Genomic DNA, 18,625 nt, shown 5'->3' on the forward strand with positions numbered 1-18,625 from the left:
GATCTCCTCCTACCTCTCCAACCGCTCCTTCACAACATTTTTCAATGGCTCCTCATCCACTCCTACACCCCTCTCAGTTGGTGTTCCTCAAGGTTCCGTCCTAGGACCACTACTGTTCTCACTCTATACTGCCTCAATTGGCAAAATCATCTCCTCCATGGGTTTCAATTACCACCTGTATGCCGATGACACCCAGATATATCTCCACACCCCAGACCTCTCCTCCTCTACCATAGACAAAATCTCTGCCTGCCTCACATCCATTTCCTCCTGGATGGCCGCCAGGTACCTGAAGCTTAATTTGGACAAGACTGAGCTTCTAATATTCCCACCCCGCACAGCTGCACCCCTCCCAGATCTGCACATCACTATCGAAAATACTACCATCCGCCCTACCTCCCAAGCCCGCTGTCTAGGCGTTACCCTGGACTCTGAACTATCCTTTACACCCCACATCCAAGGTATTGCCAGATCCTGCAACTTCCATCTCCGCAACATCTTCAAGATCCGCTCCTACCTGTCACCAATAAACTCCTTATCCACGCCCTTGTTATCTCCCGCCTAGACTACTGCAATTTTCTGTTGTCTGGCCTCCCCTCTAACCGTACTGCCCCACTTCCGTTGGTAATGAATGCGACAGCCAGACTGATACTCAGCGCAGCGCCTCTACAACTCCGCTCTGTAAAGCCCTACCCTGGCTCCCCATCAGCTTTAGAATCAATTTCAAAATCCTGTGCTTGGCCTACAAATCAGTGCATAAGACCTGCCCGTCCTACAGCTCTGATCTGGTCCACAGGCACATACCAGCCCGCCCCCTCCGATCCTTCAATGACCTGCACCTAGTCACACCACGCATATCTCAGTCACATGCACGATTGCAGGACTTCACCAGGGCTGCCCCTACTCTCTGGAACTTGCTCCCACCAGCCATCAGACTCGCACCCACCTTTAATACCTTCAAACAAGCCCTCAAGACTCACCTTTTCATGCTCGCATACCCCCCTACACCAGCACCATAATATGTTCTGTTAGACACCCTCTCAAAAGATGCACCCATTGTCTCCACCCCCACCCTTTAGATTGTAAGCCTCTGGCAGAGCCCTCCTCCCTAGTGTTTCCAGCTTGATTATACAATCTTACTGACAATCACCCCTCTCGTGGACTAGAACAGTCTCTATTTTGACCTATGCCACTGTATTGTTATCAAATCATTTGCATGATCTTGTTTTGTTGTGAGTTTCCTGTATGTTCTACCTTGTATGTTAACCCGTTTATCTATTGCGCAGCGCTGCGTAATATGTTGGTGCTTTATAAATACAATAAATAAATAAAAAAATAAATCTACACCCTGGCAGCCAGACAGCCACTAATTATCAAGATCCTAAGGCGGTTAATTGTCAGATTTGTTTCTTAAGTGGACAATTTGATTTCACAGAAGTGTGATGGACTTGGAGTTACACTGTATTGTTTCAGTGTCCCTTTTATTTTTTTAGCAGTGTACTATTCCTAGAATACCTTGTTACTTGTATTGCCAAGATTAAAAACAAAGCTAATAAATAATTCAGTTGTGTCAAACAAGACAATTTATATGGGTCGCTCACTTACTGGTTTTATTGTCTTTAGAAGACCGATCCCAAACTTTTCAATACTACGGTGTGCATCAGCAAACTTAACAAAAGCTTCACTTGCTGCAGGCTGGGGTTCTCGGACTCCAATAACTGAAAACACATCACCAAAGGCTAGAAAAATAAAGGAAAATCAAGTTTATAGACATTTAGTTTCTGATGTAATACAAATTTGCAGCAACAGCAGACGTAATTAGTTACAGTAAACTTTTATGAACACCTATATGGTTATCTAAAACCTCAGTCATCTATATTACACTAATATAAAATATTGCTAGGTAATGGCAATCCTTCAAATGGCTACTTGTCAAAAGAAAAGGAAGTGTGGCCAGGCCGGCTGCCAGGTCGGGCTCTTCTGAACTCCAAAATGCGCCTCAAGAGGGCGCGCTGATGTCATCGGACGTCCTACGGGCTGTACTGCGCAGACGCAGTACTTCTGCGCCTGCACAGTACAGCCCGGAGGACGTCCGATGACATCAGCGCGCCCTCTTGAGGCGCATTTTGGAGTTCAGAAGAGCCCGACCTGGCAGCAGGCCTGGCCAGGTCGGGTCGGCCACTGAAGAGCGCCGGGAGCCTGCGGAGCGGCGCCAAGGGCACATCCTGCCTGCCACGGGCTGGAGGAAGCCCCAGGTAAGTGGATTTTTATTTTTTTAACTGTGTTAACCTTCCCTTTAAGGTGGATTTGCTATTTACTGTTAAAATCAGCAGGTTTTTAAATGTTTTAAATGTTTTAAAGGTTTTCCTTTGAAACTTTAAAATCGATTTTTTCAAAAACTATAAGGTCTTTTTGAATAAAAAGGTTTTCCTCTTGTAGCCACTGGGGGCCCCTACAGGCTCTGGGTCCCTGGGGCAATTGCCTCCTTTGCCTCTATGGTAGCACCGGCCCTGGCAGCATGGTGGCATAGTGGTTAGCACTCTCGCCTTGCAGTGCTGGGTCCTTGGTTCGAATCCCAGCCAGGGCACAATCTGCAAAGAGTATGTATGTTCTCCCCGTGTATGTGTGGGTTTCCTCTGGGCACACTAGTTTCCTCCCAAATCCCAAAAACATACAGATAAGTTAATTGGCTTCTCCCTAAAACTGGCCTTAGACTACGATACATACACTACACGATACGTACATACACATGTGACTATGGTAGGGATTACATTGTGAGCCCCTCTGAGGGACAGTTAAAGGGAACCTAAACTGAGAAGCACATGGATTTTTCCTTTTAAAATAATACCAGTTGCCTGCTTCTCCTGCTGATCCTGTGTCTAATACTTTTAGCCACAGCCCCTCAAGCATGCAGATCAGGTGCTCTGACTGATATCAAACTGGATTTGCTGCATGCTTGTTTCAGGTGTGTGATTCAGTCACTACTGCAGCCAAAGAGATCAGCAGGACTACCAAGCAAATGGTATTGTTTAAAAGGAAACATCCATATTCCTCTCACTTTAGGTTTCCTTTAAGTGACAAGACAATATACTCTGTACAGCTCTGCGGAAGATGGCGGCGCCATATAAATACTAAATAATAATAATCTTTATAATGCCATATAACTGAGTTTTGTTTCACATACAACAATTAAATAGTCAACTGTTACCTCTGTGAGTTTGTGAAAGTTCAAAGAATGCTCTCAAGAGACGTTTGGTATGTTCCATCATACCTAGGTAGAATAAGAAACAAAACATGAGTGATATATTGAATTCCATCCAGACAAAAAACAAGTGGCGCGCGCGCGCGCGCGCGCACACACACACACACACACACACACACACACACACACACACACACACACACACACACACACACACACACACACACACTAAATAACAAATGATATGATTATAGTAGAACGTATCAAGGAGTGGAGTATATTAGGGTATCTAGTGATCAAAACTTGAATGTGCTGGCTTGACCCAATTTGGCTAAAAGAGACGGCCCTCTCTAATCAAAATCTGATTAGAGAGGGATCTATTATGGTCAAATGCTGCAAATTGATTTTTCAGAGATTTTTGCAAGGTATCTATTGAAAACCTATAGGAGAATCTATAGGAAATCTACCACCACTCCTTCTTTGTTCCACCTGGGCCCCCAGAGCTGGCTGGTGACCCCCCTCAGGTCTTCCCCTGGGCCCTTGCACAGCGCACTTATCTGTCCATCTGGCACGCTCCCTCCTGTGTCCTTCTGTCTTCGCTTACCCAGTTCTTTTCTCCATGACCCGACAGCATGCACCCACTCACATGCCACGGGGTCACATAGTAGACGCATCAGATAGATGTAGACAAAAAAAGCATGGGAGAGGGCACACTGATCGGAAAGGTAAGCGGTGAATGCCCCCTAGTACATGTAGCCAGATAAACCCCAACAGAATAGGTAACCAGTCACCCCCTTTCCATTTACTTAGTGTAGGGAGCCAGATTCACCCCCAGTATAGGTAGCTAACTTGCCTTACCAGTATAGGTGGTCTGATGTACCTCCAGTATAGGTAACCATAAAAGGCCCATCCACATGCATAGTGTGTGCAGTGGAGGTAAAGAAAGAACTCCCCTCTCACATAGCCTTATCCATTGAAGTGCTCTGTCTCTATAGTGCGGGCACTGTCTGACACCTAATTACAGACTCGCTTGCACCATAGAGATGGAGCACATAGATTAAGATCTTTCCCTTCACTGCACAAACTGTAATCTACATGTGGACCCGCCAGTTGCTCCGCCCCTTAGCTCCGGGCAGTGACTCAGCCCCACCCACCCTCTGCCCAGGTTCCCCCCTTCTGCTTTGACATCTGGTGCAAACTTTGTAACGACAGTGTGTAATTTTCCAAATTCCTCTCAAAGGTGTGCGTTAATTTAAAAAAAAAGAAAATACCTCTGTAGAACTCTGCTGTTTTTTCTAGTTCTTCTAGTTTTTTCACCAAGCCATCTAAACAAAGAAAGAAAGAGAATGACTACTTTAGGGTGAAAACAGCTAATAGAGAATGCATCATATTCAAGAACCTTGCAACTATTCGGAAAAATATAAACATGAATTAATACATTGTTACTACTTCCTGTTGCACCAAACGGCAATATGAGTGTTCTCACGCCTAAGCCATGCCCCTGTGTGGTGGCATTAACAGACACACCCTTCATGGAATTTGCAGACCCTGACCCCAACTAACGAGTCATGTATGGATGCGAATGGGGAATTCTACAATAATGCTGGCGCTGAAAGCCAAAGACATTAGGGGCGGGATGGAAATGCTCCATTAAAGTGGACCCAAATTAAAAATACAAGATTTCAGAAATAAAATCTATTTTCTAAATTATAATAATAAATAGCAGCCTTTTTTCAGCTGCATGATGAGAAATATAAAATATTTTACATTTATTGGAGGAACCCCTCCCTTCCTTTCAAATTGCCGGCATTTTTCCGGCAAACTGGTGGAGTAGATGGTGTCCGGCAATGGAGGAATTGCTAATGGCTGCCCCCAGTATAACTCTAGTTATGAAAAGAGAAGGGTGAAAAGCATGCACTGAAATGCTCATAGGCTTGAAGGAGTGTTTATTTATCTTTGTATGTGTCAGAGTGGTGCAACTAAATATTTTTAATTAAAAAAATGTTTGGTTTGGGTCCGCTTTAAGGAAACACTTAAAACAGTCCATTGCTCCACCCCATTGTGTGCACTACAAGCCTCAGAAGAAGAAACTCACATTCCAAGCAAACAGTCGTAAGACCGTGCACCCCTGTCGCCCACTGCTTCCACACAGCATCCAAACCAACGGCACAGAAATATTGCATCAACTTTAATCAATGCTGAATTTGTTTTTGCATTTGCACTTTTTATGGCAATAAAACGAAACAATTGTGCCAAGCTCATATTTTTTCATTCTTTTGTTTGCATATGAAGCCTCTACCATGCTATAAGCACATTGTATGTTTGGAAACTAGTTACCAATGCGGCCTTTTTGAACCTCCTGACTATACTTGTTCATCTGTGTACCTACCTCAATCTTGCATATCACTGTGTGAACTTCGTTGCTTTTAGTATTGAGCACCAGATACAAATAAAGTTCGAAAAATTAGAATATCATGCATAAGTTCATAAGCCATAATCATCAAAACAAATAAAGGTTTGCCATATTTCATTTTGCATGTAATGAGTCAATTTCATATATTAATTTCACCTTTTAAGTTGAATTACTGAAATAAATGAACTCTTGCAAAATACTCTAAATTTTCGAACTTCACCTGTATGTCTAATGCTGATAACTACAGGGGGATAATGTTACAGCAGGAAGGTCTGACACGTGTTTTCACCAATAGTAGTGGATCTAACAGATCTAACCAATAAGGAGCAAATCTAGAAAGGCTGTGTGAAAAGGAAGTGGGGGTCTTCTGGACAGTTACCACCTTGGAGAGATATTAAGGAGTGTACCTTGTAGCTAAAGGGTTCAAAAGCTATCAAGAACAATCTGAATATAAACAAGATACAAAATTAATTGAAACCTGGAAACAGGCCTATTTGGATGATGCAGCTAGGCTACAGGACATAGCGCTAGACAGAAGTAAGGTAGAATTGGACTTTCTGACCTCAGAAATTGCTAGAAACAAAACTGAGTAAAGTCAACTAGTCTCTAAGGAACAGTTTACATCTACGGTACTTTAAAGAATATTGACCAGAAATTGGTACCTATTCAGGATATTAAGGTACATAAACTTTGTCAAATTTTAACAAACAAGGAGGAATACAAGTTTGGAAAGATATTTTTCTGGGTGCCTCATCAGATCTCGAAGCCAAGGGTTAAACCGGGTACTCCGGGCAAACCGAGGGAATACTGGATCACAGAGTGAAGTGGCAAGGAGACACCCAGTTGAACGCTAAAACAGACCCCTAAAAAAGCTCAAAATAACCAAGCTGGAGTCCCTTTAGGTGGCGCATCCAGCAGGGACGAGGGAAAAGACAAGCAAGTCAATTGGGAAGACAAGCCCAAGAGCAAAAAGAGGAAAGGGAAGTGGTAATGACAATGCCGTCCAATTTGAAAACCAATTTGTTGAATGTTACTGATGTCGAATTACAAGATGCGGTGGAAAGACTTTTAACCTGTTAAGGCGCGTACACACACCGTACGTCTTCAAACGACCGCACCGCGGGAGGGTCTGACGGACCCGTCGTTTGAAGAAGTATGGCGTGTGTACGTGTCTTTAATCCTATCTGGCCACTATAATTGTATATAGTCCTATCTGGTCTATCTGTATGCGTATACGCATCCAGTGTTTCCCGATCGAATCGCAGTGCCTGGGATGAATGGACATGACCCTGATCAGGGGTCATGTCCATTCATAATAATAAAAAGTAATGAAAGTCCATTCATAATAATGAAAGTAAATCTTATAACAGAGGACAGTATATTTAGCACCAGTGTATTTAGCACCATCTAATGGCAAAAATGTAAAAATACACTCAGGTTCAATTTTAGTTAAAGAGACTTTGTAACAAATTTTTCAGCCTTACTTTTTCTATCCTATAAGTTTCTATACCTGTTCTTATGTGGTCTGTCTTACTGCAGCCTTTTCTAGTTGTACTGTTATATCATCTAATCTTCTTTCCTTTGTTGGCTTTGTCGGCTCAGGCAGGAATGTGCTGCTCTGCTGTGATAGGGAGACGCTATGCACACACCCTCCACGCCCCCTGCAGGCTCTGTGTGCTGTGTGTTGTTGCTGTATGAGTCACATACAGAGCTTTTCTGAGCCGGTCACATTCTGGTTAGCAGCCATGTTTTTGTTTGTAAACGCTGCCTAAAAATGGCAATTACAAGCCAGGATCGCAGCAGGGAGTGGCAGAAACAGCAAAGAGGGGCCCAGGAGAACATAATAAATAGAACAGTATGCTTTTTATTGTAAGAATTTTAGAGTACAGATTCTCTTTAGACAAGATATATAGTAGACAAGTTACTTGTTATAGTTAGTTTTCATCTCACATCCGCTTTAAAGTTTACACAGCAAATCTAGCTGCAAACAGCTTCAACAGTTTATGATTATTTATTCCTGTGATACGAGAACGGCCATGTTCGGTTTGTCAGAAATCTCTGACTGGTAATCTCCTCCTCCTCCTGCCCAGACTGAGCTCCCATAAGCCCTTGCTACTAAGGCTCAGAGTGCCAAGGCACTCTGGAGAAGCTGTGGGTGCGGCTTGTTTAGTTTATGGGAATTAGAGTATTAAAACAAAAAAAAAAAGTATTTGGCTTGAGGAATGCCCTATAAACTATATGAAAGGAACACAATTATGCAATGAGTAAAAGTTTATCTCGGATGCACTTTAACCCTGGCGTTCAATTTTTCCAGGATTTCTGTGGAAAAAGTGATAAAATATATTTTTAAAACTTTGTTTCTCCTGTAACTTGCCAAAATGTGTCAAGCAAGGGTCTAGTATACAGTGCAGGAGAGTATTGATGTGTATGCACGTTTATACTGTTCACAGCATGTTTTTATGGACGGATATATCTGTCCAAACCGCTAGGGAGGTTAAAAATTAATAAAGTTAATCCCTTCTAACACCCCCCCCCCCCCACTCCAGTTACCAAACATACACAATAATAATAAAACATTTTTTTTAAAAAAATACATAAATAGTTGCCTTAACCACTTAAGCCCAACTGGATGGACATTCTCGTCCAGTTGGGCTGCGCGCAGTCCCGCGAGGTGCGCGATCCCGTTCCCGCGTGCGCTCCAGTTGTTAGCCCAGCGATCAATGAATGGGATTATAGATCCCATTCACTGATCGAAGCCCCCCGCAGAAAAACCGACAGCCTCTTAACAAAGGCTGCCATTTTTCTGAAAGTTTCCCTTCCTCCTAATGCGTCCTGGAAGCCTGATCGTATGCTTCCAGGATTTTTTGACTGTGGCCATCTTGTGGCCAAATAGTAAAACTACACCCACATCTATTTTTTATTAAACAAATGCATTATTTTACATTTAAAATTAGCCGTTTACCTCCGACACCACAAATTACCCAAATAAAGTTTTTAATGAAAAAAAAAATTTGCAGAAAAAAAAGCATGTCAAAGGAGTATATTAATATAATTTTTTAAATTATGGGCTTGTAAATAGTGATGGACGCAAATTGAAAAAACATACCTTTATTTCCGAATAAAATATCGGCGCCATACATTGTGATGACATAATTTAAATGGTGTTATAAGCGGGACTAATGGGCAAATAAAATACACGGGTTTTAATTACAGTAGCATGTATTCATTTCAAACTATAATGGCCAAAATCTGAGAAATAATGACTTTTTCCATTTCTTTCTTAATATTCCTGTTAAAATGGATTTAGAATAAAATAAAGCCATGGGAGACGCAGACAGGTAATGTATCATTTGCACTGGGCACTGGGGGGACATTTAACATTAGGGGGGACAGCGACGGGGGTTTCATTGCGTTCGTCGCTCGTCCCGATATTGCACGCCATTACCGCCTCACACAAGATTGAGCAAGTCGGCCCTACATCTAACAGCATGTGCTTCCGTCTAATGTGACCTATTTCAGCCCAATATTGGTTGCATTATTGGTTGGGCATGCACTTGGAGGCACCGATTTTCATCCAATACAATTATATCAATCAAATCGGATGGTCGATCGGCCACCAAGTCATCTTGAGCCTATGTGCCAGGCAGTGTAAATTATGTGAGCACTGAATAAACAAAGGGTTTTATCTGTTTGTAATTAGAGATGTAGGTGAACAGCTCACGAGCTGCTCGCCGCAAATAGCGGGCCCTATACTTCTTCCGGGTCGCAACGTCCCAGAGTAGTACACATGCCCGTGTCTGCATGCATCCTTTAGTACGCATGCCCTGGCCCGGCGGTGCGCGTTGTTGCAATCAGGGATGTGCACCGCCGGGCCAGGGCAAGCGTACTAAAGGACGAGTGCAGACACAGGCATATGTACTACTCCGGGACACTGCGACCCGGAAGTAGTACGCGGCCAGACTGCCCATAGAGATTCGCTGGCGAGATTTTCGCCAGCATCTCTATTTGTAATATATCACCTAACAAAAAAAAAAAAAATACAATTAGGAAGGGACGAAAACAGTAGGTGGTACGTGCCAATAATCACAAATGCATTTTAGGAAAAAAATATCATTATACTTTATTCATCAAAATAGTTGAAAAACACGCCATGAATACCATTTGGTCCCCTCACATTCCTCAAAACACCTCCATGTACTCAACCCATACATACATACATGCCACATATCTCTACTAGTGAGGTCTATCTAAATAATATTAGTAATTTACACCATCGAAGCACTCCCTAATGGAGAACCTCCAAATATGAATCACACTGAAATTGTAGCGGTGAATAAACTGTATGGCTAATTGATTATATACAATTTCACAAATCACTTGCTGCGCCTGCTTAGTCCTAATCTCCAGAAGAGATATGACTCCTATAATAAAAGCAGAATACAGAGAGCGCACATAGTGCTCAGCACTGTTTGACCATAGTGCAATTTCCACCTCCTGCTGCACTCCAGGGGGATGTGCCTTCACCACTGGGATTAGAAACAACGTTCCCCCCTAGTGAATCCACTCACCGGATAGCCGCTTGATACTTTGCACGTAATAATGTCCAGTAATCCACGCTCCTCAAACCGGTCTTCACTTAAAACTTCTTTTATTTAAAAACAATAGAAGGCAATCCAGCATACAACAGACATCAAAGGAACCCTGGCCGCGGATACAGGACACTCAGTCCTCACTTGGTTTGCCTGCACTTCCGGAATGTCAGCGTGCTGCCTGGCTCCGCCCTACGCGTTTCGTCGCAGTGACTCATTCAGGGGCTCAAATGAATGAGTCACTGCGACCAAACATGTAGTGCGGAGCCAGGCAGCACGCTGACATTCCGGAAGTGCAGGCAAACCAAGTGAGGACTGAGTGCCCTGTATCCACGGCCAGGGTTCCTTTGATGTCCGTTGTATGCTGGATTGCCTTTTATTGTTTTTAAATAAAAGACGTTTTAAGTGAAGACCGGTTTGAGGAGCGTGGATTACTGCATATTATTACGTGCAAAGTATCAAGCGGTTATCCGGTGAGTGGATTCACAAGGGGGGAACGTTGTTTCTAATACCAGTGGTGAAGGCACAACCCCCTAGAGTGCAGCACGAGGTGGAAATTGCACTATGGTCAAACAGTGCTGAGCACTATGTGCGCTCTCTGTATTCTGCTTTTATTATAGGGGTCATATCTCTTCTGGAGATTAGGACTAAGCAGGCGCAGCAAGTGATTTGTGAAATTGTGTACTGATTGGAGTGAGGTGACTCTGAAACCAGCTGCGATCCCCTACTGAGTATTTATTCATTTTCTGTGGAGTGAAGTTTAATCAATCAAATTGTGGGCAATTGATTATATAGGCAAGTCCACAGTAGTTGATCCACATTGTATCCCAGTTGCCAGTCCGATTTATATACTGAATTCAAAGTTCAGGTGCCTTAAATGTAATACTGATAATTCCAAGAGCTTGTCAGCAGACAGCGTAGCAGTATGAACAAAGTGTATTAGGTAGCATTAGCAGGATGAAAACAACATTCAGCAGGAAAAAGTTCAGTCTCAATGACTGACATTTGAACCACATGCTCACCATGGCAGAGCAAAGTGCAGTAAGTGCAAAGCAACAAACAAAAGTTCAGCTGCACTAAGTCACGTGCTCACCATGAAACAGTCCAGCGGACCCATATAGCTGAAAATGGGATCTTTACCAAACACTGGCACGTTGATATAGTCCTGTGGGCCAATGATCACATATGGCCATGAAGTGAGGACAATTACAGCACAAAGCAGGAGCGACAGTGATGTGGCATGGAGAGAGGGTTTAGACAAACTAGTATGGCAAGTATGAATTAACGCCACTGCACAGCCTCCACATGTTTCACCATCTGCTGGATTCCTCTGGAGGCATGGCTCACCACACTGTCACATCCTAACTAAATCTCAGCACACAACCAATGACCGCACGGTAGCCTCGCCCACCTGTCCGCACACCCACCAATGGCAGCGCGCACCCCCTCCCCCCCACAAACACACACCCATGTCCTCCAACACCAATCAGGCAAACAGGGGACGGGGAAGGAGATGCGCGCAGCCAACTGCAACATCTCCAGGGTAACCGAATGCCCAGAAGAGGAGATGGGGCGTGCAGCCATGGGAGCCAAAGCAAGCAAAGGGGCAGGGTGAACCAACCCGGACACTGCATCATACATAAAGACACAGGCAACCATCAATATTAATATATAAATATCCATATATAGCTCTGCATAATCAAAATGGGCATCAAGTTTAGCAGAAATCTTGCCCTGTGGCTGAATAACCATTCTAACAGCCACAGTGGCTATATAAATATTAATTCAGATAAATATCAAAAAGCAAGCCCAATAGTCCCTTTTCCAAGCATATTCCATAGGTTAGCATTGACCCTTCAGACAGAATCGACATGAGGGCCGCAAACACTATAAAGACCAGAAAAACTGGTGACCCCACACACGTTACACAGGCAGAAAAGAGGCAAACCCCTCTATCTCATTTAAACCCCGGGGAGAAGTGGCTTTCAAATTAAAAATCCGCCAACATTCCTTCTGTTGTAATAATCAGTTAGGGTTATCCCTCCTGATAGAACCGTGGATACGATATATGCCAACAAATCTTAAGCCTTTGCTATCACCCACCCCTATGAGCTTGTCTGAAATGCACACCCACGGGAGCAGTAAAATTCGCACCCGATACTTTTTACATGCTCAGAGATACGATCCCTAAGCTCACGTGTCATTTTACCAACATCAAAATTAAATAAATGGCAAATTTTGTAGCACAAGTAACAAGGTGCAAAAGATTCCGCAATCTCCCGTCAGGCGCTCACTTCTGTATCTAGACCCATTGAGTTATTGTGAGGAAACGCGGAAAGGCCGCCGCGTGTGCCAAGAGCTAGGCGGCTGACTCCGCGTCCTACGCGGCGGTTTGCACGCGTCTGGTTGTGTGGTGGGACGTGGAAAAGCCGCCGCATGTCCTGACAGCAAAGCGGCTGTTTGCATGCAGTAGCATGTGCTTGGTGTGGCTGGGTCTGTTAGTGCACCTAGGCAGATGGAGAGCTATGCTCGCGCGGGCCTGAATTCAGGACCTTTATACCTGCAGAGGAAGTGTCAGCTGATCAGGAAGGTCAGCTGATTCCTGCAGGACTCATGATTGGCTGAATGGTTCGGGCGGGGCAGCAGAGTCCAGCAACTATATATTCTGCTGCTTATTCAGTTGCTGGTTGTCTGGCGTTGCGATCACATACGTGGGAGCACCCAGATCCGTAGTCAGATCCGCAAGTGTGCCGGGACCAGCTGGAGCTGTAATCCTACACTTAGCTAGTTTCTGTTGATAGCTTAAAGTACTAGTTTGATTGTGATTATCTGTTATGACCTTTTGCCTGCCTGACTATCCTCCTGAACTCTGATCTTGTACCTCGATATTTCTGATACTCTGTTGCCGAACCCCGGCTCGTCCTTAGACTCTGCTTCTGCCTACTGATCTTGTACCTCGATATTTCTGATACCCTGTTGCCGAACCCTGCCTGTACCTGACTCCGCCTTTGCCTCTTGATATTGTACTTTATCTGTCCATGTGTGTACGACCTGGCTTGTCCGACCTCGAGAACCGACCTCACTGTTGGAGGCGGTTCCCCGTTCTATCAGTGACACTTCCTCCAGAGTGTTACTTTTAGACAATCCTTCCTACTCGCAGCCTGACTCCTCCCGTCTTGGAGAGTCCAAGTATTCGGAAGGAATCCGTGCAGTATACCTTACTGCGCTGAGGCTTAGTCCTCAAAGTGTTACTGTTACACCAAACACTACATTCTACTCAGGTGAACAGAGGTTAGCTGGTATATCGGATTATCGGTGATACTGCAGATCACTTATAATCTGGTATACATCTGTATTCCCAGTGATAGTGCAGATCACCGGTAATCAGATCCTCTCTGTGCTTCACCGATCGTTACAGTTATACTCCTGTTTGCCTGATGAAGCAGGACCACACCTGCGAAACGCGTTGCACTAAGTGGAGTTCAATAAAATATTTTTGTATTGATATATTGTGACTCAATTGAGTTTTATATTTTTGAGGGAGGTAAGTCCACCTGAACATCCCCCTCTTTTAGACGGTTTTTAAACGTTTTTATTCTACTCTGGCGCCTCTGTACACCAAGCCTTGCTGAAATCTTGAGTCCACCCTCGGTGGAGGGGTGCTACCCCGTTTCCTATCTACAGAGAGCGACATCTTAAAAACCTGAGTGGGGTCAGGTTCTAAAACTCCCCACCTGCACTTGAAGTGGTTGCCTATGGGTAACCCATGTTTGTGAGTATATCTAAATATTTTGCTTTTAACCACAACCAACTTAACAATACTACACCATATTGGGCTCTCGATTTCTCTTTGTTCTTCCAAGCAGGTTTTACCAATGTTTAATTGTCAGTTAGTAGTTAGGTCTCTTCCGAGAGGGCACATCATCGGCATGGAAGAGTCTAGTATTGAACAATCTGTGCACAGGCTGTTTTTGAAGCCAAAGTCATCCTTTGCTGCATCTGTTTCGAATGCAAGTTGAGTGATTTGCCTGTGTTTGGGGTATGCACATCTATGCAGCTGGTCAATTCGGGTGCAGCCTATATTTGAAAGCGATGCCATTTCCTCCTGTTGTACAGAAAAAGATTAGTACATAGTTTGCATCCGATTTGCATTCAAGGTGTGTATAAGCCCCTGGGGGGTGCTGCACACCTCTGTTGGTTTAATTTCATTTGCAGCCTGACTAGGAGCTGTTCTTTAGGAAAAATGACTAAGAGCTGTTCTTTAGGAAAAATGTGTAGACCATTTATGGGCTAGCAGCCCCAGGTGTTAACTATGTTTAATTGTCAATTAGTGGTTAGGTCTCATCCAAGAGGGCACGTCATCGTCTTGGAAGAGTCTAGTAATGAACACAGGCTGTTTTTTAAGCCAACGTGCTCCTTTGCTGCATCTGTTTTGGATGCAAGTTGTGTAATTTGCCCGAGTTTGGGCTCTGCACTCTACGCAGCTGATCAATTCGGATGCAGCCTGTCGGGTGTTGTAAAAAAAAGTAAGACTGCTTGTGGCTAGCTGCATTCACTTCAAGGGTGACAAGTAAGGCACTAGAATATTGTACCGTGTTAGCCATCAGTAAAAGCAAGAGGTTTTAAATCAGGACAATATAATTTATTGGCTAATTTAAAAGAGGAGGCTTTTGGCTATTGAGCCTGTGTGCCAGGCAGAGTCTCACTTGTGTGAGCTCTGAGTAAACAAAGGGTCTTATCTGTTTGTAATATATCACCTAACAACTTCTCTATCTGACCCCCACCCCCAGTTTCCGGCCTGTAGATCAAATATGCCTTTTCCCTCACAACCAGGCCCCTGTATTGACTTGTTTGAGAGGCATGTGGACCAGGAAATCAAAGTTCCTGTGTATCCTATTGTACAATCTAATCTCACCATTAAGGAAAAAAGTGTTGAATTGGCTGCGTAATCACCCAGATTTGACTATATGTAAAGCTGATAAAGGTGGCTCGGTTGTCCTCCTGTCCACTGAAATGTATAAAAATAAAGTGCTTCGACAGCTCTTGGATACGGATACTTACAAGCCCCTTAGGGGAGATCCCATGGTGGGCTACAAACCTGCCCTGAGATCCCTCCACGTAAAGGTGTAGAAAGAGGTCATCAGACAACTGCTTTGACAAATAGCATGTTATCATTGTTCCCAGTGAAACCCGTGTAGTATCATCTGCTTGAAATGCATAAATCTGTGTCTGACACCCCCGGAAAGACCCATCGTGTCAGGTCTGGGGTCAGTCACAGAAAGACTGTCCAGATACTGAGACCACATTCTCAGGCCCCACTTAAAGTTTATTCCTTCCCATCTAAGTGACAGCTTGAATGTACTAACTATCGGGTTTGAAGTCCTCACAGTGGTGCACAGGGGACCTGTTGGTGGCTATTGATGTCACCAGTTTGTACAGTAGAATGCAACACAAGGCAGCAGTTGAAGCAGAGAGAATGTACTCACAGAGAGGTGACAAGAGCCCTTCATATGCGAATATCTCATTTTTGATCTCACTCACAACTCCTTTCTGTTTGGTGGCACCTGGTGCCCGCAGGTTTCTGGCACAGCGATGGGGACTCCTGTGACGTGTACATATGCCAACCTTTTTTTAGGAGCCTGGGAGGAGGTCTACAGTGGGATGCTAAAGTTTGGGCAACCTTGTTCATCGTCATGATTTTCCTGTATAAATCATTGGTTGTTATGATAAAAAATGTCAGTTAAATATATCATATAGGAGACACACACAGTGATATTTGAGAAGTGAAATTAAGTTTATTGGATTTACAGAAAGTGTACAATTATTGTATAAACAAAATTAGGCAGGTACATAAATTTGGGCACCAGAAAAAAATAAATTAAATCAATATCTAGTAGATCCTCCTTTTGCAGATATTACAACCTCTAAACGCTTCCTGTAGGTTCCAATAAGATTCTGGATTCTGTTGAAGGTATTTTGGACCATTCCTCTTTACAAAACATCTCTAGTTCATTCAAGTTTAATGGCTTCCGAGCATGGACAGCTCTCTTTAACTAACACCACAGATTTTCAATTATATTCATGTCTGGGGGGACTGAGATGGCCATTCCATTAGTGGATTTTGAGCATTGAAAGATCCCACCCCAGTACAGCTTCAGCTTTGTCACCGATTCCTGAACATTGGTCTCCAGAATCTGCTGATACTGAGTGGAATCCATGCGTCCCTCAACTTTGACAAGATTCCCAGTCCCTGCACTGGCCAAACAGCCCCACAGCATGATGGAACCACCGTCATATTTTACTGTAGGTAGCAGGTGTTTTTCTTGGAATGCTGTGTTTTTCTTCCATGCATAACGCCCTTTGTTTTGCCCAAATAACTCAATTTTAGTTTCATCAGTCCACAGCGTCTTATTCCAAAATTAAGCTGGCTTGTACAAATGAGCTTTAGCATACCTCAAGCAGCGCTGTCTTTGCTGTGAGCGGAGAAAAGGCTTCCTCTGCATCACTCGCGCATACAGCATCTCCTTGTGTAAAGTGCGCCTGAAGGTTGAACGATGCACAATGACTCCATCTGCAGCAAGATGATGTTGTAGGTCTTTGGTGCTGGTCTGTGGGTTGACTGACTGTTCTCACCATTCATCGCTTCAGTCTATTCAAGATTTTTCTTGGTCTGCCACTTCGAGCCTTAACTTGAACTCAGCCTGTGGTCTTCCATTTCCTCAATATATTCCTAACTGTGGAAACAGACAGCTGAAATTTCTGAGACCATGATGGTAAACCATCTTTGTCTTCAGGTCATTTGAGAGCCGTTTTGAGACCCCCCTGTTGCTACTCTCCAGAGAAAATTAAAAGAGGAGGAAAACTTACAATTAACCCCCTTAAATACTCTTTCTCATAATTGGATTCACCTGTGTATGTAGGCCAGGGGTCACTGAGCTTACCAAGCCAATTTGAGTTCCAATAATTAGTTCTAAAGGTTTTGGAATCAATAAAATTACCAAAAAAAGTGCCCAATATTTATGCACCTGCCTAATTTTATTTAAACAATTTTTGCGCACTTTCTGTAAATCCAATAAATTTCATTTCACTTCTCAATTATCCCTGTGTGTGTCTCCTATATGATATATTTAACTGACATTTTTTATCGCAACAACCAATCATTTATACAGGAAAATCATGATGATTAACAAGGTTGCCCAAACTTTCGCATCCAACTGTATATCCAGTTCCCAAACAACCCTTATCGTGAAGGCCTGATAATGTGGTCTAGGTATGTGGATGATGTCCTGGCCTTTTGGTCTAGGATCACCACACCCTGCAACTGTTTTTAAATTATTTTATTACAAACAATGTGATCTTGAGGTGTACTATGGATTGGCCCCATGAGAAAATGTACTTTCTCAACTTGAAATTACATGGTGCAGCGAATACCATCTTGACCAAGGGCTATTGTAAACCCATAGCATCCAACACCATCTTGCATTGTGACAGCTACCACCCAAGTCATGAGGCACAACATCTGCCTTATGAATAGATTTTGCCTCTGATGGTGATTTCCTCAATTAGGCTGAAGATTTAAAGCTTAGAATCATGTAGAGGGGGTATGCGGCTGCAAAGCTAACTACTGCAATAAAAAGAGCCCTTGCAAAAGAAAGGTCCACCTTGATCAGGAGAAGAACACCAAACGACAACATACAAGGTAAAGTTGTCTTCTCCTTTGATTTCTCCCCTATGGAGAAACAGATTAAATGGGCTATCAAAAATTGGAGCCTGCTTCAACAGGACCCAATTCTGCCTTAGCAACAAAACTATGGTCGCTTAAAAAAAAATTAAAAAATATTCTTTACATGAAACGTATGCTCCCTGTTTTAATTATACTGAATTTACACGGTGGCGTAGTGGTTAGCTCTCTCGCCTTGCAGCGCTGGGTCCCTGGTTCGAATCCCAGCCAGGGCACTATCTGCAAAGATTTTGTATGTTCTCTCCGTGTCTGCGTGGGTTTCCTCCGGGCACTCCGGTTTCCTCCCACATTCCAAAAACATACAGATAAGTTAATTGGCTTCCCCCTAAAAAATTTACCCTAGACTACAGTACTTACACTACATAATATAGACATATGGCAATGGTAGGGATTAGATTGTGAGCTCCTTTGAGGGACAGTTAGTGACAAGATATATATATATATACACTGTACAGCGCTGCGTAATATGTCGGCGCTATATAAATACTAAATAATAATAATAAAAATAATAATAATAATAATAATAATTTGTGTGCAGCCGTTAGGTCAAGATGACTGGATAGCTAATTTAAAAGGATACAATGTGTTTAGGAGGGATAGAACAGGGAAAAAAGGTGGAGGGGTTTGTCTCTTTGTTAAGAATTATTTTACAGCTGTCCTCAACGATGAGATGGAAGAAG

The 18,625-nt window shown here is 43.4% G+C and overlaps 1 protein-coding gene across 1 annotated transcript in view; it reads right to left on the minus strand.

Moving 5' to 3' along the window:
- Positions 1 to 1,583: 1,583 nt before the first annotated feature.
- The window catches only part of LOC137521242 (PRKCA-binding protein), a 319,567-nt gene continuing 302,525 nt past the window's right edge, over positions 1,584 to 18,625 (minus strand). The window contains exons 7-9 of the mRNA XM_068240229.1: positions 4,474 to 4,527; positions 3,209 to 3,271; positions 1,584 to 1,739 (exon numbers count right to left, since the gene is read on the minus strand). Of these exons, the coding sequence (XP_068096330.1) occupies positions 1,585 to 1,739; positions 3,209 to 3,271; positions 4,474 to 4,527 (272 nt within the window). The 3' untranslated portion in view covers position 1,584. The remainder of the gene's footprint in view (positions 1,740 to 3,208; positions 3,272 to 4,473; positions 4,528 to 18,625) is intronic.

The sequence above is a fragment of the Hyperolius riggenbachi genome, chromosome 6 (genome assembly GCF_040937935.1).
Source record: "Hyperolius riggenbachi isolate aHypRig1 chromosome 6, aHypRig1.pri, whole genome shotgun sequence".
NCBI lineage: Eukaryota > Metazoa > Chordata > Amphibia > Anura > Hyperoliidae > Hyperolius > Hyperolius riggenbachi.